The 27,347-nt window shown below is 40.8% G+C and overlaps 1 protein-coding gene across 2 annotated transcripts in view; it reads right to left on the reverse strand.

Annotated features, from left to right (window-relative positions):
* IDO2 (indoleamine 2,3-dioxygenase 2) overlaps positions 1–27,347 on the reverse strand; it is a 54,269-nt gene that overhangs the window by 16,029 nt on the left and 10,893 nt on the right. The window contains exons 2-7 of one of the 2 annotated variants that reach the window (XM_013048536.2): positions 23,947–24,042; positions 14,662–14,781; positions 11,971–12,089; positions 9,758–9,772; positions 8,410–8,509; positions 6,929–7,046 (exon numbers count right to left, since the gene is read on the reverse strand). In XM_013048536.2, coding sequence (XP_012903990.1) covers positions 6,929–7,046; positions 8,410–8,509; positions 9,758–9,772; positions 11,971–12,089; positions 14,662–14,781; positions 23,947–24,042 — 568 coding nt within the window. The remainder of the gene's footprint in view (positions 1–6,928; positions 7,047–8,409; positions 8,510–9,757; positions 9,773–11,970; positions 12,090–14,661; positions 14,782–23,946; positions 24,043–27,347) is intronic. The other variant, XM_013048537.2, reaches the window with a different exon arrangement.

Genomic DNA, 27,347 nt, shown 5'->3' on the forward strand with positions numbered 1-27,347 from the left:
ATATGTAATTTAAAATTTTCTAGTATTCATATTTCAAAAGTTGGTAAAATTAATACAAATACTATATTTTATACTATATTTTAGTTAACCCACAACACCCCAAATATTTTAATTTCAAAAGATAATCAATATAAAATTATTAATGTGTTTTTTGTAATAAGTTTTTAAAATTTTCTGTATATGCTTACAGACTTAAAATTTGTTTTACACATAGGGAGGCTGGACCCCACATGTAAGCCTGACTCTTGATTTCACCTCAGGTCATGATCTCAGGCTCCCTGCTCAGTGCAGAGTCTGCTTGTCCCATCTCCCTTTGCCTCCCCCCTTGCTCTCTCTCTCTCTCTCTCTCAAATAGTTAAATTAATAAAATCTTTAAAAAAAGTATTTTAAACTTATACTGCATTTCAACTTGGATGCTTAATTTTCAACAATTAAGTGAAATATGACCATTCTGTAATAAAGCTGTGTAACAAAAAACTATTTTACATTGATTCCGTTTTTAAATGTCAACTTCAATTGTTTAAAATAAATAATTAAAATTCAGTTCCCCAGTCACACTGGTCACATTCCAAATGTTCAGTAGCCACAGATGGCTGGAGGCTACCTTCCTGCACCGTTCCAGGAGAGAAACTGAAGAGTTTTAGCAGTAAGAGTGGTGGAACCTGCACTTCCAGCTTGTGTGTAGAGAATGCATTAAACTAGGAAAAGGGCAGATGAGAGAAGAGTTGTGGAAGGTCGCTGCAGAGTCCTGGCAAGTGGTGAGGAGACCCAGGTCCAAAGCAAGTAATGGAAACAGCAAGAAAGGAAGGGACGCAAGCGATTCTCCAGAAAGAGACTTCCATTTGGGGTAATGGAGTGCTATGTCACTCAGACTGCTCCTTCCACTAAAAACAATCCAAAAAGAGGGATAAGAGATGCAAACATCTTAAAGGCATCAAGGAGCTGAAGAAATAGCAAGGAACACACAAGCAAAAAACTAAGGGAACGTTGGAACCCCCAGAAAGGGAGGCAGAAAACTAGAGTGGCAAAACCACTTTTCCCTGAAGGCATTTGCCAATCCAGGTACACCGGGGCTTGGTTTTGGTAGCTTTGAGCGGTATGTGCCATAAGTAAGACCCTGATCCCAGCCATGATGAGACATTTTACAGGATACCCTGCTCATATTAATCTTGGGGTCCCAACTGCGTATATCTCAACATCAGTGTGTGTGAGAGCTCCCACCCTGCCACTGCTTGCCCTAGGAGATAAAATCAGAGCTACCTTGGCATTGAGCAAAATAGGAAGGCAACAAACAAACAAAACTTGTCCCTGCAAAGCTGTGACTTTTTTTTTTTTTTTTTTGCACATTTTCAGCCTAAATTTAATTGCCTGATTGGTACTTGGGCCCTCGCTTGCTGAACTTGATTCAAGATAGTCCAGAATGTTAATGTCCCCAAGAACCAGGAAGAACTGGATTTCTTTACCCCAGTTCCAAAAGACTGCCTACAAACAAGGTTTCGAGGATGATGAGCAATATTTGGGAGAGCAGGGTAGGGGAAAGAAAAGCAAAACAAGCAAGCACAGACATAAGAAAACATGACAGCCAGCAATGAGAACCAGTAGGAAAGAAGAAATAAGGAAGAAACAAGAATCAAGTTTCCAATATTAGAATCATCACATATAAATCTAAATCAGCCACACATACATAGTATGCTGAAGAGAACCAAAAACAAGCTTGAAAATGTCTACAAAGAACAGAACACTGTAAAATAAGAATGGGTTAGAAAATAATAAAATACAACTTTGGGAACTGAGACAATAACCTATCGGATGTGTGTATTCAGCAGCAGGTTGAAGATACAGTTGAAGTTGGAAGCAGCTGAGAATTAATTAGATCAGAAGAATTAATCCATAATGCAGCACAGAGAAATGAAGAGATGGGACAAAACAGCAAGGCTTTAAGACATGGAGGACGATAGAGCGGGATCCAACCTCCTGAGTCACAGCTGTGGTAGGAAGACAGAGGACAGCGAGGCACAACCACAAGGAGCTAGTTGAAGAGGACTTTCCAGGTTTTATTTCATTTTATTTTTTAAAATTTTATTTATTTACTTATTTGAGAGAGAGAGAGAGAGAGAGAGAGAGAAATCATAAGTAGGCAGAGAGGCAGGCAGAGCAGAGGGGAGGAAGTAGGCTCCCTGCTGAATAGAGAGCCCAATGGGGGGCTTGATCCCATGACCCTGAGATCATGACCTGACCCGGAGGCAGAGGCTTTACCCACTGAGCCACCCAGGTGCCCCAAAGAGGACTTTCCAGAATGACAATTCGTATCAGTTAAAGAAGTACAGTGAAGCCCACGCATAGTAAATGGGACAATGGGAAAAAACAGACCCATAAAGAGAAACTCACAAGCAGTGGGGGTAAAGATAGGTTGCCCTAAACAAGTAACAGACTGACATCTAACTTCTCAATAGTGACTGTGGAAACCAAAATTATAGTGATCTGCTCAACATCTGAAAGAATACAGCTGCTAGCAAAAATACTCTTCAGGAATGGGAGTGAATCTGGCAGCTGGTAGACGAGAGAGTTTGCCAGTAGCAGGCCCTCGCTAGAGGAAATCCTAGTGGCAAAAGAAATGAGTGTGATGGAGTGTAAAGTTGTTGTTTTTTTTTTTTTTTTAAGATTTCATTTATTTATTTGAGAGAGAGAAGACAAGCGCAAGCCAGGTAAGAGAGAGTCAGAGGGAGAAGCAAAAAAAAAAAAAAGTTATAAATATATAAGCAAATCTGAGTGAATCTTAACCATATGCAACAATAATCATCATTGTATATTTCTGGATATTTTTGATGTGTGACATACAATGTACATTCTTCCTTGTAACTTCTGTGAAGACTTATGGTACTCTTCAGTATTTGGAGAACTGTTTTTGTGTCAGCATGCTTCTAGATTTGATGCATTGACATACTAAATTGGATTTAAGATAAAATACAGTGGCTCAGGTGACCAGGGTATCCCAGATTACCGTGTGTAAATAATCCACGAGAGAAGCCAACTTTAGAAATATGCAAGTGGTTTTATTATCCTGTGGTATTTACTAGAGGAAGAATTATGGGTTAATTTATTTTCTGATTGGTTTATTTATTATCTTTTTTAAAATTTTTTCAAATAAGCTGTTCTTTTTTTTTTTTTGATTTGATTTATTTATTTGACAGACAGATCACAAATAGGCAGAGAGGCAGTCAGAGAGAGAGAAGGGGGAAGCAGGCTCCCTGCTGAGCAGAGAGCCTGATGCGGGGCTCGATCCCAGGACCCTGGGATCATGACCTGAGCTGAAGGCAGAGGCTTTAACCCACTGAGCCACCCAGGCTCAGCCCCTTGAATAAGCAGTTCTTAGGCTGGACAGCTTTTATTGCCAGCAGAGGCTTGTCTCACCAGTACGTGGTTCTGACTGTAAAACCTTCTGCAGACAGCACAGGGAGCTCTGGCTCCAGAAGTCAGTTAATACCAGTAGGTTGTGAAGGGAAGGGGAGTAACTTTCATCAAGAAAGTCCTAAGACCTAAATATAAATCTAAGATACTGAATTTAGTGATTACAGATTATAGACCCAAAGCACAGAGCTGCCCCAACATCCAGACAGTCTTTCATACTGACTATAAATGCATGAAAACAGATCAGTTACAACAAAACAAATCAAAACAAAACTTAGTTGTTATGCGGCTCTCTGGTGAGCACCTGGATATGCAGCTTTATCATAAATTGTTTTATACAAATATCAAAAATGCTTTCAACAAATCTAATGTCCTAATTACACGCCACTTTTAAGCTTCAATTTAAAATAAAACTGGAAACAAGAACTTTGTTTCCAATTGGTTTTAGACAAAGTGGGTTTTCAAATTAGGGGGAAAAAAAAAGCCCTCAGACAAAATTAAATGGACCAATCATATGGGGACAGTCCCTGAAGTTGCCACTACCATTTTGCACAAATTCACTGATTTAGGAACCGGATTTAAACACATACCAAACTGTTAGAAGGAAACATTTGACTCCTTGCTGTAGTATTAAAGAAAAAATTCTTAACAGCTACCAATCGGTCAGGGAAGCTAGAAATTGTGTTGATGCAGAAGGAAATATAAGGTAAAAATTTCCGTGGCTTTTTGGAACGCAATTTATCCCTCAGCTGTTCCAAGAAGGAAATTAATTCTTAAAAACAAGAGTTACTGAGAAACATGCCAAAAGACACGCCAGTGTAATCAGATATGCTTGGAAATCTGAACATATTTTAGCCTTCCAACAGAGCACAACACTCAGAGCGGCTGAGATTTCTGCAAATCACCAAGTAAAGCTGCGCTAGGCCCGGATCCCCCAGGCGCCCAGGGTCGACTGGCAGCACAAACCACGCAGTGGGATGGGCACAGGCAATTAGTGTGGTGCCGGTACAGACTTCTGCCTTTAAAAAAGTCAGGCTGTGAAAACAGACTGAGGATTCCATAAGGCTGTGAGGTAGAAGTCACATGTGGGCTGGACAAAGGGTTCTCAGCAAAGAAAACTGTGGTCTTTTTTTTTTTCTTTTTTAAATTAATTAATTTATTTTCAGCATAACAGTATCATTATTTTTTCACCACACCCAGTGCTCCATGCAAGCCGTGCCCTCTATAATACCCACCACCTGGTACCCCAACTTCCCCCCCACCCCCGCCCCTTCAAAACCCTCAGATTGTTTTTCAGAGTCCATAGTCTCTCATGATTCACCTTCCCTTCCAATTTCCCCCAACTCCCTTCTCCTCTCTAACTCCCCTTGTTCTCCATGATATTTGTTATGCTCCACAAATAAGTGAAACCATATGATAATTGGCTCTCTCTGCTTGGCTTAAAGAGTACCTTCTCCTCTGCTTTGGGCGTGTTTTCAGGCTGTCCTGCCTGGCAGTGAGGTACGTATAGAGGAAGGGAGTAGAGCCCACACCTCTTGCCAAAGTTGAGCTCAGAAAGAAAGAAGTTTTGGGAGAGCTCCATTGGTGGGAAGGAAACAGAGGGAAGAAGGGCAGCTGAGCTCTGCTGATCGTGCAGGAAGACGTCATTAACCATAAACCAGACACAGTGACTAACACATCTGTGTGAGTCTGTTGATCCTGCAGTTTCTAGTATTTGTTATTTTTATAATTTCATTTCTCTGTTTATTATGGCTGCATAAGAAACCACTCTGAAGCCAGTGGCATTAAACAGCCAGTATATGATGCTCATGGATTCTGTGGGTTGGAAATTTGGACAGGACACAGGGAATGACTTTCCTCTGCTTCACAGTGTTTGGGTCCTCGGGTGGGAAGACTTGAAGACTGAGGATGATCCGAAGGTGGGAACCTAGAAAGATGTCAAGGCTCACTCGCTCCCCGGCCAGGGGCCAAGGGAATGATCTACATGTGGCCTCTCTGTGTGCTCCTACGCCCTCATTCACAGCACCGTGGGCCCTGAGTGAGTGGCATTTTGGCATGTTGGCTACCACATGGCAGTCACAGCCCCTCCTCTAGCTTGTTCTCAGCTCACATGGGGTCACTTCCACTGCATGCTGTTGATGACAGGCATGTCCCGAGCTGGCCCACATCACATGCGAGGACACAGACCACAGGCATGTCAGAATCGCGTTGGAAAAATGCAGACTCATGCATTCATCTATTTCACCGCAGTGACCCCAGGTAAAACCTTTAAAAGAAATTGTCTGTGTGGGAAAAGTTGCCTTTTTGGGGAAACAAGGGAAGTGGCTCTGGTACTTCTAAGGGCCATCAAACCTCCTACAGATGATAGTTAAGAGAGTAGTGGGGCTGGCCCCGGGCTGGAAAAGTAAGTGCCTCTGATAAGGGGCCCCAGGAAAGCCCATGATGGACAGGGCTGTGCCATCTCACCACGGGCACTGTGATGGGGTGGAGGGCCTCACTTTGACTCATTCATATGATCTGAGTACACCTGCAAAATGCCTGCCCTGGTCTTGGTGTCCTGAGTAATAAACCCAGGGTCCCTTGGCAAGGCTTAAAGCCATGTCATTCAGGGTGGAGAGCTTGTTTGGCAGGAGACCTCCTGATGTGATCAGGAGGGCTTTGAAATTAAAATTCAAGGAAATGGAGGAAATGTGAATCTGAAATATAAAACAAGAAGTTGAAATTAATGTATCGTTTACATAATACGTCATGCGGTGATTTCAGATGAATTTCCACTTGTGCCGTGAACCTGAGATGGCAAATAAATTTACTCCTTTAATAGAAGGTAATAAAGCTGGGCACCACCCTATGTCCTCCCTCCTGCCCGTCCTGTTTCCCATAAACCTCTTCTTTCCTGGATTCCCTCCATCTGTCAGTGAAGAGTGATTGGGGAAAATGATACTTAGATCCTCACTCCTTGTTAAACAGATCACACCCCTCTCCCACACCTTCCTCAACACACACTAGTTACATTTTCTCAATTCTTCTTTCAGAGGAAGTTGAAGAGCTGCCGACATCAGAATAAGATATAATCAATCACAGGAAGGGTAGACCACTTAACTGTCCACACCCAGGATAACTCAACGCTAAGCTAGCCACAGAGGAGGAGCACTGCAAGGGCCCTCAGATAAGGCCCAAAGCCAAGGTCAGTCATCTCAGATCCCACATCAGAACAAAGAATCAAAGAGGCTTTAGAGACAAGGCACCAACTCCCTTGGACCAATCTAAGGTTGTTGAGTAGAGGCGTGTATAACCAATGCTTTGTGCTAAACCCCTCCCTCCCCAGTTTCATACAAGACCTTGACATGGAAAGAAATATGTAGTCAATTAGAAGAAGAAACCACAGAGATTGTTTCCCAGGAGCACGAACAATTGGTTGCCTTAAAACAAAGCTAATGCACCAACACTGTTTTGTGGATGTTGCCAAATCTCCAGGCCCTTTTGACCCAAGTGGAGCCCTCTCTCTTCAGGAGCCTCATACCATGCATTTGTCCTAAGGTTCTGGTGATATCCTGAATGGAGAGTCTCAGTTGCTGCAGAGCTTGGAGCAGGGAGTTCTGGCTGCGCTGCAAGATGGCATTCACTCCCTGAATGAGTGCCTAAAGAGGAGATTCATTCTCTTAATTCATTATCATTCAGTCCATTGAGGGGGAGTGAGCTGCAGAGCTATGGGAATCCAAAGGAAGGGCACCCCTCCGACTGCTGGGTTCTTTGGCAGGGCTCCCTGGGGGCCATTCCTGATCTAAATGTGCTGTGAGGTCTTCCTGAGAGCCAGAATCTTTCTGGGCACCTCCCAGATAGATTCCTAGTTAAATCCTTCTGGACCTTTCCCATGGGCTGCTACTTCTTGTAACTCTCAAGGACATAACCCCATCAATTTTGTTCCTTCTTCTGGATTTATCTCACATTATGATCATTTCTACTTCTGCTTGCTCCTTCTGTGATCTTGGACTGAGGCACCTTCACTCTTGACCTCTTTTGTACGTAAAATCAGACTCTATAGATCCCTCAGCTTCGGAGTCCCCTCCATCAGGAAGCCTTCCTTGTCTCCAGCAGTCTCCACCTAATGTAAGCCACATCTAGAAGACCAATACTTCACTCCGCGTCTTTTAGTGAACAAAACACAGGAATGAGAAATAGAGTAACCATACAGTTTCACTTCTGAGAGGGCAAGAGAGGTGTCAAAATAACTGTACCACAATCTGCTCACTCCACTGAGGACACAGCAAGCACTCAGAGCATGCTCACCAGGGAAGACATAAGCAAGGGAGAGGAAGGACACAAATCTCACTTAGGTGTCTTTAGGTAAGGCACAAAACATCTGCTGATCACCAGCCACTTCACCTACTTTTGTTTTACACCTGACCTTTCCAGTACCTGCCTGACCCCTGAAGGAGTTCAAGTTTGCAAACCCCTGGGGCGAGGAGATCTCAGTGGTGATTCATTGACCTCTGAGGCTTTGCATAACCATTCTCTGGACCAGGAGGAACCCCCTATTCCCACCTCCTGCTTAATTCTGTACAGCACTTGAGTTTTAACTCCAGCTCTCATTTCCCTGTGCCTGACCCTACAAGTCTGGGTTAGGTTTTAGATGTCTTTTCATGAAACACTGACTTTTTTTTCTTGTTACCCTGTGCATCGGTCCATCTTCCTCCCCTGGATGGTGAGCTTCTGTGGGCACCAGAACAGTGTCTCTCTGATTCCACGAGACATTCATTGCTTAGAACTAGACTTGTCTGCTGAATGGACAAATGACCATTCCGAGTTTTACCTTTGTTGATGAATGGCAGGTTTCTTCATGGGCTAGAATTCAGACCTCTTTTCTCAGACATAAACCAACTAGGACAAAGTCTGTGCTCATCTGTATTGATTGGTTCACCACAGGGAAAGGGATTTGGTAGGAAGTAAAGCTCGCACTAATTTCTCATTTAGAAGAAAAAAAAAGTTCTGTGGAGAAAATACCTTAATCCCAGGTACTGCTGCTTTCTCCACCAAAACAGTCACCAGTATAAAGCCACGCAGACTCTCTCCCCCAGGAAATGAGACAATGATGTCCAAGTTCCTTGGGAAGGAAATAACCACGTGGTTAGCAAGGCTTGGAGACAGCGAGGCGCAGAGCCCCCAGGCCTCCTCAGAGTCAGACAACCGTGAGAGCAAATGGACTCTGAGAGAAATCCCCAGGGCTCCACAGGACAGCCCTGGAGAGGAGCATCCACCTCCAACTGCTGATTATCCACCGGGCCAACCTGGGGCTCATCACATCATTCCCATCAGAAGCAGAGAGTCCCAGAGCTATAGTGACCACAGGCCAGAGCTAATTCCCTGTGCCTGTTTTAGACCTGAAACTAAGGCCCAGAGAAGCATGATGGTTTCCCCAGAGTCATGTCGCTAATGAGTCACTGGACCAGGGCAGGAAGATCTCCTAATTCAGACTAGAGCTCTTTCTCATCAGTGATTCTTGCCCGCCCACCACCCCCCCTCCGCAAGTGCTATATTATAGTGAAATGACAGAAAGACTGTTATACAAGGATCAATTTTAAATGAGCAGTCATCACATAGATTCAAATATCCCAGAGGTCAATCCAGTCTCTAAAACTGAAAACTTCATCCATTAATCACGTCTCCCTCTAACCTCTTATGCATGACAAGAGATGAAAAACAAACATTGAAGAAAAATAAGTGAGGAACTCCACCATGCGGTCAGGGTCACTAGCATGGAAAGTGGCATCTTTGCCCTTCCAGCCTCCCTCTTCTGAGCTACAGCTTTTATACTGAACCCCCTCATGAGCTGAGGTTTGGTTCATTTAGAGGCTGATTTTGCTCTTTGGGTAAAGAGGAGACTGAGGATTTCTGGCCCATGAGCACCAGTCCGTGCAAAACAAGACATTTCAAAGGCATTCTTCTGAACGGCCTGCCATTTGGCCATTCACAGACTTTATGGCGAGACCCAAGATCTTTTTCAGATCCTCAAACTTCAAAGAATCACAGGAAATTAGAAAACTGGTAAGGTTTTTTTTTTTTTTTTTATTGTTGTTCTTTTTTTTTTTTTTTTGCATTGCACTTTACTTGTTTCATTATACACAGATTAGAAAACATAGCAAAGAAAATTAATCCCCTAATCCTTACAAAGCTGAGGCACCACCATTAACTATGAACTGTTAATTTTTGGTACATGTCCTCCCAGTCTTTTTTTCAGGCATTTTTAGATTACATACCCTACCTAAAAACTGGTATGCTTTCTTTTATGTTTATTTGTAAGCTATGAGTTTGTATGGATTCAAAAGTGAGTGAAGGACTTCTGAGAACTTACCCAATTTCCATGGGTCTTCAGTATAGGCAACCCCAAAGAGAAAAAGAAAATAAAAGGACAAATCAGTTTATAAGCTGTTTATACAGTTATAAGCTGCTTATCAGTTTATACACAGGCATGCACGTCTGTGTGCAAATGCACTTACAGCATACACACACCCATGCACACTTTGGATGTCACAGGGAGTGACTACACTGTGAGCAGAACATGCCACCCCGAAATGCCCCCTTGGGCACATTATTTATTTGAACTCGCATTACTTCAGAAAGAGCTGGTCCAAGTAGGACACTCTGACCTCCTTTGTTCCCCTGAGAGCAGGAAATAAATGTGCTACACAAAAGGTACCTTCCTGTACCAGGAGACTGGAAACTGTCCTTATCTCCTGCAGTAGGGAATTCAGGGCTGAGAAGTCTGAGGAAAGGCATCTTGTTACTCCTTCACTAATTTGCTGCCCTAAGTCCAAACCCCTTCATTTTTTCAAGTCTTCCCAACTGTATTGCTTTCTTGTCTAAAAGGTATAGAAGCTGCTTGTTTGGGTCACTTGTTTGAGTCTCATATTTTTAGAGGCTTCCATATGTACATTTTTCTCTTATTAACCTCTCTTATGTCAATTTAATGATCAGATCAGCCAAAGAACCTAAAAGGGAAGAAGGGAGAAGTTTTCCTCTCCCTCAAGTCACTGGGACAAAGAAGGAGCCAAATCTCAGCTCCTACAGGAGCCCCAGAACGTTTAGCCAGTGGCCAGCATTGTAAATTATCTCCTTCCTTTTATATGTTTGTAATTACCACAAACCCACATTTCTGTTATAACTCTTCTACTCTTACTCACCTTTAGCACATACCTTAGATGAATTTCACCCCCTCACCAAGGTGCTTCCTGGTTTTTCTTTTTTTAATAAGTCCGAACTTAGTTTTTCTTAATGGGGTAATTCACTTGTGTGTGTGTGTGTGTGTGTGTGTGTGTGTGTGTGTGTTTAATGAGGTTTTTCTTTTAATTTTAAAGATTTTGTTTATGTATTTGTCAGAGAGAGAAAGAGAGCTCACAAGTGAAGGGAGAGGCAGAAGCAGGTTCCCCACTGAGCAGGGAGCTTGGTGCAGGACTTGATCCCAAGACCCTGGGATCACAACATGAGCCAAAGGCAGACACTTAACCAACTAAGCCACCCAGGCGCCCTGGCCAGAATCATTTCTACATGTATATTTATTATTTTTTTTTCTGTCAAAACCCTGAGCCAGATTCAGCAGCTTTAATGAGAATATTGGTCATCAATTTCATTATGAAAGCAGAATTGGTCAAAGATCATTATTAATATGTATGGAAAATGTATCCTCTCAGGGCTCTGAGCTACTTAGAGAGATGAGATGGCCTCGTGTCTTCCAAGGGGGACACAGATTAGTCAAGAAAGTTACATTGTTTGTTAAGTGTTTAATCCTCTAGAACAGATTCCCATCATCTCCTCTGAAATCCTGTGGTTACCCACAAACCTTATGCTGAGGAAGTACCTTCCTGCATTTGACCTAAATGTCCCTTTAGCTATTTTATTAAGTCACAAAGCACTATCTCTTGCATCTACAGCCTGAAATAAATTTGGCTGTGATAATAAAGTTCAAAGGGATATTAATACTTTCTCTCTTCCACCCACTCTAATGATTGCTAAAAACCCGTGCTACTTCTTCTTTAGACTGATGCCTACCTACTTCGCAGCCCAACTTTCAGAGGACTGATGCTGGATAGGTAGAAGAGGTAGTATCAGCCATCAAATTCTCAATCCAGTTTATCTGTTTCACCTTTATTCACCCATAATCATGCATTTATGATAACTACATCATGATCACTTACTGAAGGCACTGGTCCTAATTTGACAGGACTAGAGGGCATCTTAGAAAACAGGAGATAATTCGGTGAGAAAGTATGAGCGAAGCAGGAGCTTGAAGGTCAAGTTGAGAAATTCAGATGAGATATGGAAGCAAACAAGAAAAATGTAGCCTGTACCCATGTATTCAGAGTGAAACTGCTGGGACGTGTGATTTTTGAACTTGAGTTCAGGTTCATCCTTCTTTACAGCCATAAAGCAGACAATAAATATGAACATCTCTAATTGCAAGGGGCTGAAAAAGCCAGGGACTTGACTTCAGGGAGAGTCAAAGTCACAGGCCTGCCCTTTACTCAGTTTCAGTCTGTTTACATCCAAAGCACTCACTCCGCGTCTTACCTTTCTGGATTCCTAGGGGTCCAGTTTGTCAGTACCAGGTCTGAGTGGACCAGGATCGGAGGGAGCCCCAAGTTTCTGGAGACTTCGACAAGGGGAAGGGCAAGGTTTCTTGGCAGAACCTTTTAGATACGAATCCAGATAGATACGATTACGTTATGATAGATGGAATATACGGCTGATAGATAAATCCAGATACATATGACTATGATATGATATGACAAAATATTCAGTTAGTATATTCTAGGAAAAATGCAGCAGAGAAGATAATCATGGTTGCCCTCTATTCCAGCAATCCTGTGGTGGAGAAAGGACCTGGGCAATAAAACTGGTATTATCTGAGTGATCTGTAAACGCACACTTTGCTCTCATATTTTTTCTGTTTACTCTAGTGGATCTATTGTTTATAAATACAAGCTGAAATTTATATGAATATTACAAAACTGAAGCACGTACATAGAGTTACAGTATAAAATAATCTCTGAAAGTTGACTGCAAAAAAGGGCATTACTAAATGTTTTGAGCATGAACTGGGGACTGAGTTGATAAGTAGCAGGACAAAAATCTATGTATCTATCTACTTATCTATAGACATGGACGACTACATCAATATGTTGATGTTGATGTTGTAAAAATATATGTTTATATGCTGTAACATATATACACATATATAACATATATGTAACATATGTGTTACAGCATATAAGCATATATGTTTATATGTATAAGATGTCAAACACATATATACATGCGTGTATGCACACACACACGCACATGTGTGTGTTTTTGTGTCAATCGGGAAGAGTTATGGGGATGATAGAACATTTCATCCTGTGTGGCAGCCAACTCTGTCCATCATTTCGTAAGTCAGACCCAATAATAACTTCAAGTAAGTAAGTCACCTCAAGACAGTTCCCTTTCAACCCCTAAGTTGTCTGAGGACTGCTCCAAGGAAACTTATCTGTCCACAAGTCCAGAATCTATGGGGAGGTCTGTGGGGTTTTTTTTAACTGCAGACAAGGCTAAATTAGTTTAGATTGAAAAGAACATTCTCATGTTCCCTATCTCCCACTTCCATTTTTATTTCCTCCTAAGATAAAAGTTTCAATTAAAGGAGTCCCTCTTCTGCCTTTGCTTTTCCTTAGATTTTTAGATTAGACTTGGGACAGAACTGTTTTTTAGGTAGAAAACAAAAAAGAACTTTAAAGAGTCCCTTGGGAATCAGGGAATGAGGAGGGCAGTGCAGAAGGGAAGTGTATTTCAGTGAAAAGTTAAAAGATGAGATGCAGAGAAAGAGATGATCTGAGACTGTGGACAGGGGCTCCCTGTTCATCTGGAACTACAAGAACAGACCTTGAAGTTAGAGAGTCCTTCTTCTCCCAGAGCTCAGATCTACTTAGAGAGATGAGATGGCCCCATTTCTTCCAATTCTTTAATATGATTATGGTTTGGAGAGCACAAGAGGGGAGGGGAGCCTAGTGGAATGGTTGGTAGTGTGCCTAGATTTCAAACTTTCTTATATCAGACACACAATTAAAAAAACAAATTAAGATGTCTTGACATTTAAAAACTCTGAAGCAGGGGCACCTGGGTGGCTCAGTGGGTTAAGCCTCTGCCTTCGGCTCAGGTCAGGATCCCAGGGTCCTGGGATCGAGCCCCACATCGGGCTCTCTGCTCAGCAGGGAGCCTGCTTTCTCCTCTCTCTCTGCCTGCCTCTCTGCCTACTTGTGATCTCTCTCTGTCAAATAAATGAATAAAATCTTTTAAAAAAAAAAAAACCAAAGAACTCTGAAGCAACTCTTCTCTCCTTTCTCAGCCTCCCTTCCTTTTCTCATGGGCAGTTTCTCATGTTTACTTGTAAGAAGGAGGCAAGATCAATCAAGCAAACCAAATAGGCCAGGGCTGCTCAGTGAACATGAAGTACTAGAACAGTGCTAACTCTGATTCCTGGGAAAGGGACACTTCTGCAAAATGAAAGGGAGTAGGCTTTTCTACTGCTTCGTGGAACTCAGAGACTTCACGTTATAATCTTCAGGTTGAAACCATAAAATGTGAAGTCAAGATTCAGAAGAGAATTAAATAAATTATTAAGAGACCAGTAATCAGTAGAAAGAAAGAAGAATTAAAAATTAAAATTAATCTTGTTCATGTCAATGAGTGCCTCTAGGGAAAGAAGGTTACACTGGTGAATCAGAAGTTCTGAACATGGACTTGGATTTTACCCTCAATTGCTCTCTGACCCTGGACAGGGACTTTACCTTCTGTAGTCCTCAGCTGTCCATAAAATGGGCACAGTAGAATTTCACGTACCTTATGGGATTGTGAAAATCAAGAGATAATGTAGTGCAGAGGCAGACAAAATACCCTAAGAGGTAAGCTATCGTTAAGTACTTTGAGACCTCAGTTGTTGCCTTCAATGCATTGGGAAGCATTATTGCCAGAAAGAAAACAGATGTGAAAGCTAATGAAAGGGAGAAATGGCTACAAGTTCTAAAAAAGGAAAAAACACTTAGTTTCTTAAGGAAAAAAATTCTTTCGTTGAAGTGGGCCACTTGTCCTTCTTCCAACGGATAGCCAGATAAAAGAACAAGAAGGGAACTGTCTTCGGAAAAACAGTGTGAGACCAAACGGGGAGTGTATTCCAGGAGCAGCAGAACAGGCAGAAGACAAGGTGGGCATCTGGTTGTCCTTTACCTCTTGGGGCTGTGCCTCTCCTCTTTGCCAGACGTAGCCCATGGTCATTAAGCTCAGAACCAAGTGGGCCAGGCGCTGTTCCCGGTAACTCTGGAGGAACTGGCAGTTCAAGAGGGGCATCTGTTAAAGGCAATACCCACACATTATCAGCTGCAGGGCTGAGGCTGGGCACAGGGGATCTCTGACTTAAAGGGTTCTTCGCATATAGCGAACAGCTTATATTAAGTCACACCCTGCCCACAAGTCACCCTGCCTACACAAGGACCAGTTTCTCACTTTTGCTTGGAATAGCCTTGCCTGTCCTCGTTGGCACCGACCAACAAGGAACTGCAGGTTCCTGGCACGCCCCCTCCCCACCTCTGCTCGCCTCTGCTCTCCCCACCTCTGCTCTTCCTCCCATGGCTGCCCCAGCTCTAGAAACCAAGCTCCAGCTCTTCCTGTCTCTGGGGTCCTTAACTGCTACAAAAGGTGGTGGCGAATGTCTTGTGTATCTTTTTTAAATTTTTTAATTTTTTTTTATTTTTTCAGTGTTCCAAGATTCATTGTTTATGCACCACACCCAGTTCTCTGTGCAATAAGTGCCCTCCTTAATACCCACCACCAGGCTGACTCATCCCTCACCTCCCTCCCTTCCAAATCCCTCAGTTGGTTTCTCAGAGTCCACAGTCTCTCATGCTTCATCTTCCCCTGTAATTTCCCACAATTCGCTTTTCCTTTCCTTTTCCTAACGTTCTCCATGTTATTCCTTATGCTTCACAAGTAAGTGAAACCATATAATTGACTTTCTCTGCTTGACTTATTTCACTCAGCATAATCTCCTCCAGTCCTGTCCGTGTTGACACAAAAGTTGGGGATTCATCCTTTCTGATGGAGGCATAGTGTTCCATTGTATATATGGACCATATCTTCTTTATCCATTCATCTGCTGAAGGGCATCTTGTATCCTTTTAAGCTCCAGGCATGGCAGAGCAGCCTCTGACCCGCTGCTCCTCCCGCCCGGGCTCCCTACCAGCAGCTCATGGAATCCTTCCTCTGCTCTCTGCTAGAGGGCAGCCCTTCCGTGTCTGTACTCCCCACTCAGCAGCATGTTTATTCTTTCTAAAAATTGGCTCTGAAAGAGTCCCAAAAGCAATGTGCTCTAGGTTCACGTGCTTGCCTGTGTGTATGGGGTTGGGGGTGGCTGCTGAGATGTTGCATTTCAACGGGAAGCAGCCAGAAAATACTAACAATAGTTATTCATTGAGTACTTGTTATAAGCCTCTTAACTAAAGTGTTCCGGAGGCAGGATGCTAGAAACTTCCCAGGCCAGGTCAAGTTCCGCTTTCCGCCAAACGCACAGGCCAAAACTGAGTCAGAGAGGATAAGCACAGGTTCACAGAGTCGAGGGACTGAGCCAGGGTACTACTGTAGTTCCGTCCACTGTCCCGCTTTCTCAAGTTAGCCCTGCCTGGTAGAAATGAGAGCCACATGTGTAATTTCAAATTTTCTGCCAGGGACATTAAAAAAAAATACTAAAAAGAAACATGAAATTTATTTTAATAATATATTTTTCTACATCAGTATATCCATAATATTATTAACACATGGTCAGTATAAAATATTGAAATACTTTGCTCTTTTTATAGTAAATCTTCAAAATCCAGTGAATACCTTACACATCAGTTTGTCTTAACCACATTTCAGATGTTCAATAGCCATAAGCCCCGTTGGTTACCTATAGTGCCATCTTAGGGTAAAGGAACAAAGTCTGATTTGGGAATGTGGCTCTTGGTTAGAGACGTTTTGGAAATTTCTTGCACATTCCAGAGTCCCTGGGCTCTCCTTTCCAAACACAAATAATTTAAAAAAATGATTTAGAAAAAAATAAGCAGCGACAACAAATACTCTTTGCAACAGAAATTTTTTTCTACAAAAAACAATGAAATGGTTAGGGAGAGAATGAGTCATAAACTTAATGTTTTTCTGAATTTAAAGTAATGAACTTGATTTCATATTTGTGTTTTATTATAAGATGGAATGTAAATACAGAAATTGTAAAATGCAATCTCATTACAGTTCTAATTTTCATTTTCCTGATTGTTAATAAATGTTGGCATCTTTCATATGTTACTTGGTCATTCATGTTTGCTATTTTGTAAAATGTTCATGTTTACAGCAGTTTTTTAACTTGGTTGTTTGTCTTTCTATTTTATCTCCAAGACTTTGTATATCCAGGATACAATCTTTTTCTTGGCTATATATGTGATAACATCATCTTCCAGTTTATGGCTTGGCTTCTCATTTTCTTTATGGTCTATTTTGATGAATGGAGGGTCTATTTTTTTTTTTTTTTAAGATTTTGCAATTTATTTCACACACAGAGAGAGATCACAAGTAGGCAGAGAGGCAGGCAGAGAGAGAGGGGGAAGCAGACTTCCTGCTGAGCAGAGAGCCTGATGCGGGGCTCGATCCCAGGACCCTGAGATCATGACCTGAGCTGAAGGCAGATGCTTTAACCCAATAGCCACCCAGGCACCCCTGGAGGCTCTTTTTAATGAAATTAAGTCTATCATAAAAATATCCCAAAGTCTTATTTCGCTAAGCATGATACGGTGATGCAACATGGGGGCTTAAGTGGGTAGGAGAAGAATAAATGAAACAAGATGGGATTGGGAGGGAGACAAACCATAAGTGACTCTTAATCTCACAAAACAAACTGAGGGTTGCCGGGGGGAGGGGGGTTGGGAGAAGGGGGTGGGATTATGGACATTGGGGAGGGTATGTGCTTTGGTGAGTGCTGTGAAGTGTGTAAACCTGGTGATTCACAGACCTGTACCCCTGGGGATAAAAATATATGTTTATAAAAAATAAGAAATTAAAAAAAAAATATCCCAAAGTCATTAGGAAATCTTCCTTACTCCAAGTACATATTCTTTTAAATTTTCTTCTATAACATTTAAATTTTTGTCTTTTACATATAAATTCTTAATCTATCTGGAATGAACTTATTTTTATGATAAAAATAGCCAATCCAGTGGTCCTCTCTTTTTATTGCTGCCCTCCCATATCATCTGATCTTAATTTTTGTAGTTTTATATTATGTCATGATAATTGATGAGGCAAATCTTCTCAACTTGCTGTTGTTAAATATACATATATTTGTTCATTTATTATGTAACATGCATGATGAACTAAGCAATATTTTACTTTCACAACTTCCACATTTTTTAACATCTTGTTTAAAATAAATATATAATTTCAACTCCATCATCATATTAATGCACTTTGGCCAAAAGACTATGTCCATACACACACACATGCATGCACAAACTATTTTAGAAATTCTTTTTTATTTCACAGACACATTAGCAGTGACTACTAAGAAGTAACTATTACCCGCCCGCAAGAAAATTGACCATATATTTCATTAATTTCATTATTTGGCAGTCTTTCTTAAATACTCTTTTTTTTTTTTTTTTTTTGTCTTTCCTGAGTCCTTTATTCTGATTTGGAGTCGTGATGCTAGAGTAATTTCTGAACATTTGAGACAAAGTGTTTGGATAGTGTATTTTCTTATTTCTTGATTTGATTGATACTTTTTTTTAGTGCTCATGGATGATTACTAAAATCTGGATTCTAAACACCTTTTTCTAAAATCTTATTAATATTCATACAGTATCTTTTAAAAATACCAGTATAGACAGATACATATTTATTTTATACTTTGGATCATAACCCAATGCTACTTTGTTTACTTGCTTGTGATGCTGTTCCATATTGGCCACTGGGGGTTCTTTCAGGTTGGCTTTTGTGTCCCATTTGACATGCCCCAACTATTCCCTTTGTTAGCATTGCTTTACTTCCTGGCAGTGTAACATTGTTCACCTTGTGTTTGCCCTGTTCCAACTTTATAATCAGTCCTTTCTCCAAGGAGCCCTTGTTCCTTTTTTGGAGAACAGTGTCCCCACATGGGGCTTGCCCATTTCTCCTGGGTTCCACTGCTCCTAGGTCCCCACAGGACAAAGCTAAGACATGTGTGGGTGTGCATGGGTGTGCACACATATTATATTTATCCATATCCATATAATATTGATTTATCCACATACGTTTATCTATTTACCCACATACGTAAGCTAAACGTGACTTTACACTCCTGTCTCCAACTCTAATCCAGTGCTGCAGGTTAATTCAAATTCCCCTTTGGCCAATTTGTAACTTTCATCTCTGACAGCAAAGTATTATCCATTTATTTATCTGCTCAATCTAGTATACATATAAAGCAGTTTCAGAATTGTGAAACCATACCCCCACAGGAAAACCAGTTTCCCAGCTGGAGTATAGTGATACTGTGCAGTTCCTCTTCCGTTTGGCCATACAGAGTCTAGCCACAGCATCATTTCCCACCATGGCTTAGGTCAGCTCCTTTCTCCCCAACTCCTCCCCATGAAATGATGTCACGCATCTGGAACACATACTCATTTGTTGTAGTCTACATTCCACCCCAAGATTCCCCCCAGTTCTGGTTAATTGGTTTTTTAAATTTGCATACAATTCACTCTTCGTGATATACAATTCTATGGGTTTCGCCACCCCGAATACCCCACAGAACAAAAACTCCTCCTGTAGTAGCCAACCACCCTCTTCTTCCGCCTCAGTCCTTGGTAATCACTGATCTGTTTTCTGTCCTTACAGTTTCATCTTTTCCAGAATGTCATTTGGACGGGATCTTACAATATACAGTCTTTTGGGTCTGACATATTTCATTTAGCAAGATACATTTGACACCTAGTAGCATACCGTTGTATGGCTCTAACTCAGTATCTCATCCAGTCAGGGCACCTATAACAAAAGTAGCACAGACTAGGTGGCTTATAACCATTGGACATTTAATTCTTACAATTTTTGAGGCTAGAAGCCCAAGATCAGGCTGGGGGCCCAGTGTGACTGGGTTCTGGGGAGGGTCCTCTTCTGGGTTGTGCACTGCTGTCTTTCTGGTGTATCTTCACATTGTAGCTGAAGAGGGCAGGAGAGCACTCAGGAACCACTTTAGCTACATTCTGTTGCTGGTCAGTTTAATGTGCTGACTTGACCAGGCTAAGGGATGCCCAGGTAACTGGTAAGACATTATTTCTGGGTGTGTCTTCGAGGGGGTGCTTTTGGAGGAGAGTAGCATTTAAACTGTAGGCTGAGTAAAGAACATCGTGTTCAGCAGTTTGGGTGGGTTTCATTCATTCCATCAGAGCTCAGATAAAATAAAAAAGTAGACGAAGGATGGATTTTCTGTCTGCTTACGCTGAGACAGCCATCTTCTCCTGGCTTGGAACATCAGTGCTCTCCATGCTCGGACTTTCAGACTCAGGCTGGGACTTAACACTCTTGGCTTCCTTGGCCTTCAGCATTCCTAGGTCCCTGATTTGCAGGTTGCAGTCTCCATAGCCATGTGAGCCTGTCCCTGCTAATAAATCTTCTTCTCTAGGTCTGTATTCTCTTGCTTCTGCTTCTCTGGAGAACCCTGACTAATTCATCTCCTCAAAGCCCCACCCTCTAATACCATCATATTGGGAACTAGGAGTTCAAAATCTACAATCAGTCCATGTACTCTGAGAATTTGACTATTCTCCTGTTCAGAGACAGGCTGATTATTTCAAGTTTGGGGGATTATGAATCAAGCTGCTATAAACAGTCACATGAAAGCTTTTCCACACACATTAATTTTCACATGACTTGGGTAGATACTTAGGAATGTGACTGTTGGGTCATATGGAAAGTCTATATTCAACTTCCTAAGAATCTGCCAAACCATCTTCCAAAGTAGCTGTACTATTTTTTTGTATTCCCATCAGCAGAATGAAAGAGTGTCTCTTTTGGTGTATATCCTCATCAGCACTTGATAATGCTGAATTTTCTTTTTTAATTTTAGTTATTCAAAGGCGTGTTAAATTGCCTCTTAATACTTATTATTATAAATAATCCTGTTACTCCATAAGTAAACCAGTTTTGTTTTTTATTGTTTCCTGATTAGAACTTGAAAATTTTTCTTCTTATTCTAAAAAATTTGAAATTTCACAGGGATATCTATATGTATCCCCCCAACCCCAATATCTTTGTGATAAAATACTCAAATCTTTCCTAAGATCTGAAAACGTTTTCTTATGTGCTTGAAGCTTTGCTTTTCCTCCACCTATGCCACTCTGCTTTGGGGAACTCTACTTTGTAGAATTTGGGTCATCTATTTCTCCTTTTCCATACTTTATTTTTTTGAGAGTTGATGTTTCTTTAATTTTTGCTTTATACTTTATGAAAAGTGTGTCCTTTTTCTATAACCAATGCTTCTCTGATTTATTTGAGATTATATTGAGTTTTTTGCTTGTTTATTTCTTTGCTCCCCAATAGTTCCTTTTATGTACAACTTCACTTATTTTTACAAAGTAAATAAACTGGAGAGATTAATTAGAATTTCAAAAACATTGATCTCATCAGATTCATTAGTTGTGAATGTCCAATCCCTCCTACTGTGTTTTGACTTATTCCTTCTTTTCATAGGACGAGGTAATTTGTTATTATTGATTCATGTTCAGGGACTGTGGTCAGTTCTATCATAACTAGTAGCTATTAAAGCGTTCCTTAATCATGTTTCCAGAATGCTGCTGAGTCTCCTCTTGTGTAGCTTCTGGGAGCAAGTCAGTTGCCTATAGTGTTTTGTGACAGTGGAGTGGAGAAAGGGGACTCTTTCTGGAATAAGAAGGATGTATGTAAACAAATAAACAAGTTTTGTTTGTTGGTTGGTTGGTTGGTTTTTTACCAAAATACGGATAGGGGGGCGTCTGGGTGGCTCAGTGGGTTAAGCCTCTGCTTTCGGCTCAGGTCATGATCCCAGGGTCCTGGGTTCGAGCCCCGCATCAGGCTCTCTGCTTAGCAGGGAGCCTGCTTACCCTCTCTCTCTGTTTGCCTCTCTGCCTACTTGTGATCTTTGTCTGTCAAGTAAATAAATAAAATATTAAAAAAAATACTGGGGCCTTCTAAGAGCAAGGTGGCTGGTCTGGAGGTACTTTAAGATAAAAAATGTAAATCCAGTTATTGTGTTATCTGTGCCAAGTAAAGGGCTCAGGAGAACAATTTTTTAGTCTGAAGCTCGATGTATGGTCCTGGAAGCCATAATATTTGCTTTTTATGACTGATTTCCAATTGATTCAGTCTCAGCCTGTGCTGATGACGTCTTTTTTTTTTAAGGTTTTTTTTTTTAAAATTTTTTAAATAATTGCTACACCTAACGTGGGGCCTGAACCTATATCAAGATGAAGAGTTGCATGCTCTACTAAATGAGCCTGCCAGGGGACCCAGTGAAATCTTAAAAGCGGATTTATGTAATTAGATGTTTTATACATAATTAGAAATGTAGAGACTGGCCACAAGTGTTGTAGTAGTTTCCTAGGGCCACCTCAACAATCAAACACCAACTCAGAAGCTTAAAACAGTAGAACTGTATTCTCTCACAATTCTGGGCAATAAATGTCTGAAATTAAGGTATTAATAAGATTCGTTCCTTCTGGAGTTTCTGAAGGACAGACAATCTGTTCCCTCTTCCCTTCCCAGTGTCTGGTGATTACCAGCAACTCTTGGCACACTTTGGCTTGTAGATGATGCATCTCTTCTCTCTCTCTGCCTCTATGTTCACATGGTCTTCTTCCCTGTGTATCTGTGGGTCTGTGTCCACATTTCCTTCTTCTTATAAGGACTCCAGTCACACTGGATTAGAGTACACCCTAATACAGTATGACCTCAGTTACCTTGATTCCATCTGCAAAGACCTTATTTCCAAATAAAGTCACAGTCCTGAGTTCCAAGTGGACAATTTCTGGAGAAACACTATTCAACCCAGTAGAAGTGTCAGGGGATTATTTTCACAGCTGTGCTAAACTCTTTTGCCAACTTCCATGTTTTCAGTAGCCAGAAGTCAGCTGTACACTCCTGGCCTTTTCTCACTGATATTTCACATATGAGGAGGACCAATTCAATGAATCCTTCACTTCACTCTTGATAGTGTAATCAAATAAAGCCTAAGGAAAGCCTGGTGCAGAGAACTGTGTAGTTCACAAATAGAACCTTAATCTGTCCTTCTACAAATTGTTCTTGGATCCACCTTGCTTTTGTCTTGCTACTCTGAACTGGGAGAAGGAGGCTACAGAGGTTCAGTTTGCTTTGGTGGTATGCTTTGTGTGGGTACAATACACTATGATAAAATTTGCTTAATATGAAACAAACATTCTTAAAGTTTCATCCATCTTTGGTACTTTCTCTTGTTCCCTGCACTTAAAGATATTTTCTTATTTTTCTTCTTCTTCTTTTTTTTATTTCTTTGGTCTTATTAATGACACTTCATGCAGCAGGAAAATAAATTCTTAGGTTTAGTTTGCTATCTTCATAAACACTCAAGTCAGTCTCTTACGTCTTTTACAGGATTTCCAACCTTGTGCCTGCACTTAGCAGGCATCTAGTAAGTACTTTTAAATCCGTTAGTATTTATAGATATTAAATATGTTTAAGTCAGTGATGGAGAATTTGGGAGCATGGGAAAGCTTTCTTGTATCTCTGAAATCTCACAGCACTCCAAACTAGAGAAGAGACCAGAGGAAAGTATAAATATATACTCAATGCTGCTGAATGGCAGGGACAGAAGAAGTGATTTAGTCCCTATAACAATTCCATGAGACCAGAACTTCTCCCCTTCTGTAAAAAAGGAGGTAGAACTACAGGGATGAAATAACTTGTTTTCAAGTTGGATAGCTACTATATAATAAAGCCAAGATTCAAACTCAGGTCTTCCTGAATCAAAGTCATGTTTTCTTGTTACATCATCTTATTTATTACTGTGGGATACTGTCAGTGCTCCAGGGACCAAGAAGTTTCACTGTTTCTTACTCACTCTTGGGAAATAATGCTCCTCTTATCAACTGTTTCTGCAGAACCCAAGGGAGAGGAGTGCCAACCATGTGACATACAAGGAGGACACTGAGAATCTCAATGCTTACCCTTCTTCAGTGCTTAATGTGTTTCAGAAATTATTTTGTGCAGGTTGTGGAAATTTTAAGGAAATGCATGTGTAATATGAGGAACAAGTCATTCCACTCTTCAGAAAAGGTAAGGTAGCTTTCTTGGTAATCTCAATGGCAATTGTTGGTGTCCCTGGGTCCACTGACTCACTTTCATAATTCTGAGAAAGAAATGTAGTGTGGGGATGAAAATACGATGATGAGAAGAACTTAAACAGAAAAAAAGAACTTAAAGAGAAGAATGAAAAAGATATACCTTATTTACTCGAGCTTGAAGCTGCTGAGTCTCAATCAAATGAGGCATTTCGTTGGCGATTTCCATCCAAGGCCTAAAATGATCTGGAAGTTCTTTCTGCATTCAAAATGGAAACATTGCAGTATTTTATTTTATTATTTTATTTTATTTTTTTAAAGATTTTATTCATTTATTTGACAGACAGAGATCACAAGTAGGCAGAGAGGCAGGCAGAGAGAGAGAGGAGGAAGCAGGCTCCCTGCCGAGCAGAGAGCCCGATGTGGGGCTCAATCCCAGGATCCTAGGATTATGACCTGAATCAAAGGCAGAGGCTTTAATCTATGGATCCACCCAGGCACCCCCATCTCAGTATTTTAGACCTTTCTGGGAAGCAGCTTGGGGGAGTAACTGCTTTCATATTTCAGTTTTAAATTAGAATTCAGGTCAGTTTAGTTCAACAAGTATTGAAAATTCACTCTATGCTGGGCCCTGTGCTAAGCATTACAAACACACAGATGATTGAAATACAGTCCTTGGGCTTAAGAAGCATGCAATCTAGTAAGTCAGAAAAAAAATGTAGTCAGATATATCCCAATGCAGTGTAATATTTTCAGTTACTGACTTGTGGGCAAGCTTAAGAACTTGCAAAGAAGAGGAAATTGTTAATTCTGTCAACAGTTGTGGGAAATAAAAGGGAAGTATTTGTACAAATATGACAATGGGGGTCAGTGTTAGAGTCTGAAAGTGACTTTGCTGGGGGAAATTTGAAAATGGAAAGGAAGTAAAACAGAAGTGTTAGTGGATATAGGAGAAAGCTGTGCTTCCTGGGACTACAGGTGACTCCATGTTACTGCAATATAAAGCTCAAGAGAAAAGGTGGTTGATGATGAGACCAGAAAATCAGATCAAATGTGCTTTTTATAAAGTGCATAAGAATTTTCTTTTCATGTAGTTGGTGACATGGTTTGATCTGAATTTTAGAACGATAATTTTGTTGATAAGACTTGAAGATATAAAATCAGATTAAGAAAGCTTTGAAGTACTACTTGAGGACTAAATTTGGACAATGACAATGAATTTAGAAAGGAGATATTCAAGAAATATTTGGAAAGGGGACCTAGGTGGCTCATTCGGTTGAGTGTCCAACTCTTGATTTAAGCTCAGGGTGATCTTAGGGTCATGATCTCAGGCTAGGGGAAGAATGCTTGTGTTTCTCTCACTCTATCCCTCTCCCAGCTTGCACTCTCTTCTTCAAATTAATTAATTAATTAATTAAAAATATATATTTGGAAAGTAAAATTAAAATGATGAGTGATTAAATTTAGAGAAAGGGACTGAAGGCAAGATGACTCCTAGTCTAATAGCATTGACTGTGCTGGACCCAGGGTTTAGCCAAGTAGAACATAGGCTGAGTTTCAGCAATCCTAGCTCCGTCCCAGGAAATGGAATTTTTTTTTTACCTTTTTTACCAAAAATTTACCTTTTGCTATAAATAAACTTATATTGCAACACAGTTACACTCATATGTTTACATATTGTTTACGGCTGCCGTCACATTACAGCAGCAGAGTCAGGGAGTTGCAACAAGAAAGCTATATGGTATGCAAAACTTCAGGTATTTACTATTTGACCCTTTATAGGAAAAATTTGTCAACTCCTGATCTATCCCTACGGTCTGGACCTTCTTTTTTCAGAGTATAAACTGCAACTGAATGTTGTGTCTGTGGGTTAAGAAGGAGAGGCCATGTAAGGATGGTTTCCATGTTTAGGAAATAGATTACTGAATGTAGCGATGGGAACACAGATTGAGACAGAAATGCAGGGAGTCAAGGAGAAGGCATAACAATAGTGAGTTTATTGTTCAGTATTTATAGCCTAGAATGTCAGGATATGGCCACATACTGGACAAGTGCATTTGCAGTTTGAGGTTCAGGAAAAAAATCAGTATTCGAAATGCACAGTTGGGAGGCATAACTGTGGTAAAAACTTCACATGAAGTTAAAACCACAAAATTGTATAAAGTCATTAAGGAGAAGTCTCCCAGTGAGAGGAGAAGGCTCAGATCAGCACACACTGGGGAACAGTGACAAAGCAGGCAGAGGAAGTGAATCCAGCAGCACAGATCAAAAAGAGGTTCAGTCGGCCAGAAGAGAATCCCCCTACAGAAGTCTAGACATTAGGAGACGTCAAAGAAGGGACTTATCAGAAGGTCAAGTGTTTCTGTGGAAAGTTAAAGGAAGACTGTCCACTTTGGAAAAAAAAATTAAGAAGGTACCCACGTATATATCAGTCTTTCTATCTATATCTATATCTATATCTATATCTATATCTATATCTATATCTATATCTAGATACACACACACACACACATATAAAGTTATAAGTTTAGGTCAGGGTCATGGAAGCAGGGTTCAAATTTTAGTGTGTTGAGGAAGTGAGCCGATAGGGACCGAAAGAGTAAATTACTATGTTTAGGAGAGTCTTGGGCCTTAGCAAGAAGTCATGTGGGTTTGAGAGCTATCTCAATTTTAAAATGAGAACATTGAGCACTTTAGTCTTGAAAGAGGAAGATTTTGAAGATAAAGGACAGACAAGAGTAATCACAGGCAAAATGTCAGGGAAGAAGGGGAAGAGGGGAGTAAAAGGACAAATGAAGCACCTGGCTTTGAAGTGATAGAAGGTGAAAGTCTGGAGTTTGAGGGAATTTGCTCTTTATGCACTCAATTTCTCACCAAAGGGGACTGAAGCCCAGGTTCTATGGCTTGAAGAAAGGGGTTGGTGTTAAATTAATTATAGATGGGAGAAGGAATGGGAAATTAAACATAAAAATACGAACAGTACACTGTTTTATATTATGTACATTATACTGTATTATAATACTAGATAAGACCCAGCACAGTTTGAAGATGTATGGAACTATAAGCTACCCATAAATTACTTGTTAGAGGCGGTTTTCTGTCTCTCAGAATGTGAGACAAATTGGGGTTCAAACTCCTAATTAATTCATAACGTGGGTGAATCTAATGTCCAATCCACAATCTCTGAAAATTAGACTTTATTTAATCCTGTCTTTGCTATCTTTAAAACGGAATCAGTTCAAGACAAACTAAGAATCCCCTACTAGTTTTCACAACAAATTAGATTATACCGTCATCATCATGATGCTGTTTTTATTTAAAGATTTTATTTATTTATTTATTTATTTGGCACAGAGAGAGAGAGAGGAGTGGGGGGACGGACGCAAACAGGCAGGGTGGGAGAGGGAGAGGCAGGCTTCCTACTGAGCTGGGAGCCTGATGCAGGGCTCGATCCAGGGACCCTGAGATCATGACCGGAGCTGAAGGCAGAGGCTTCACAATTGAGCCACCCAGGCACCCCAGCATCATATTAGTTTTATTTTTACTGTAAATTCAGATGTCATG

Source organism: Mustela putorius, unplaced genomic scaffold (genome assembly GCF_011764305.1).
Source record: "Mustela putorius furo isolate JIRA1106 unplaced genomic scaffold, ASM1176430v1.1 tig00003976_pilon_pilon_pilon, whole genome shotgun sequence".
Classification (NCBI taxonomy): Eukaryota; Metazoa; Chordata; class Mammalia; order Carnivora; family Mustelidae; genus Mustela; species Mustela putorius.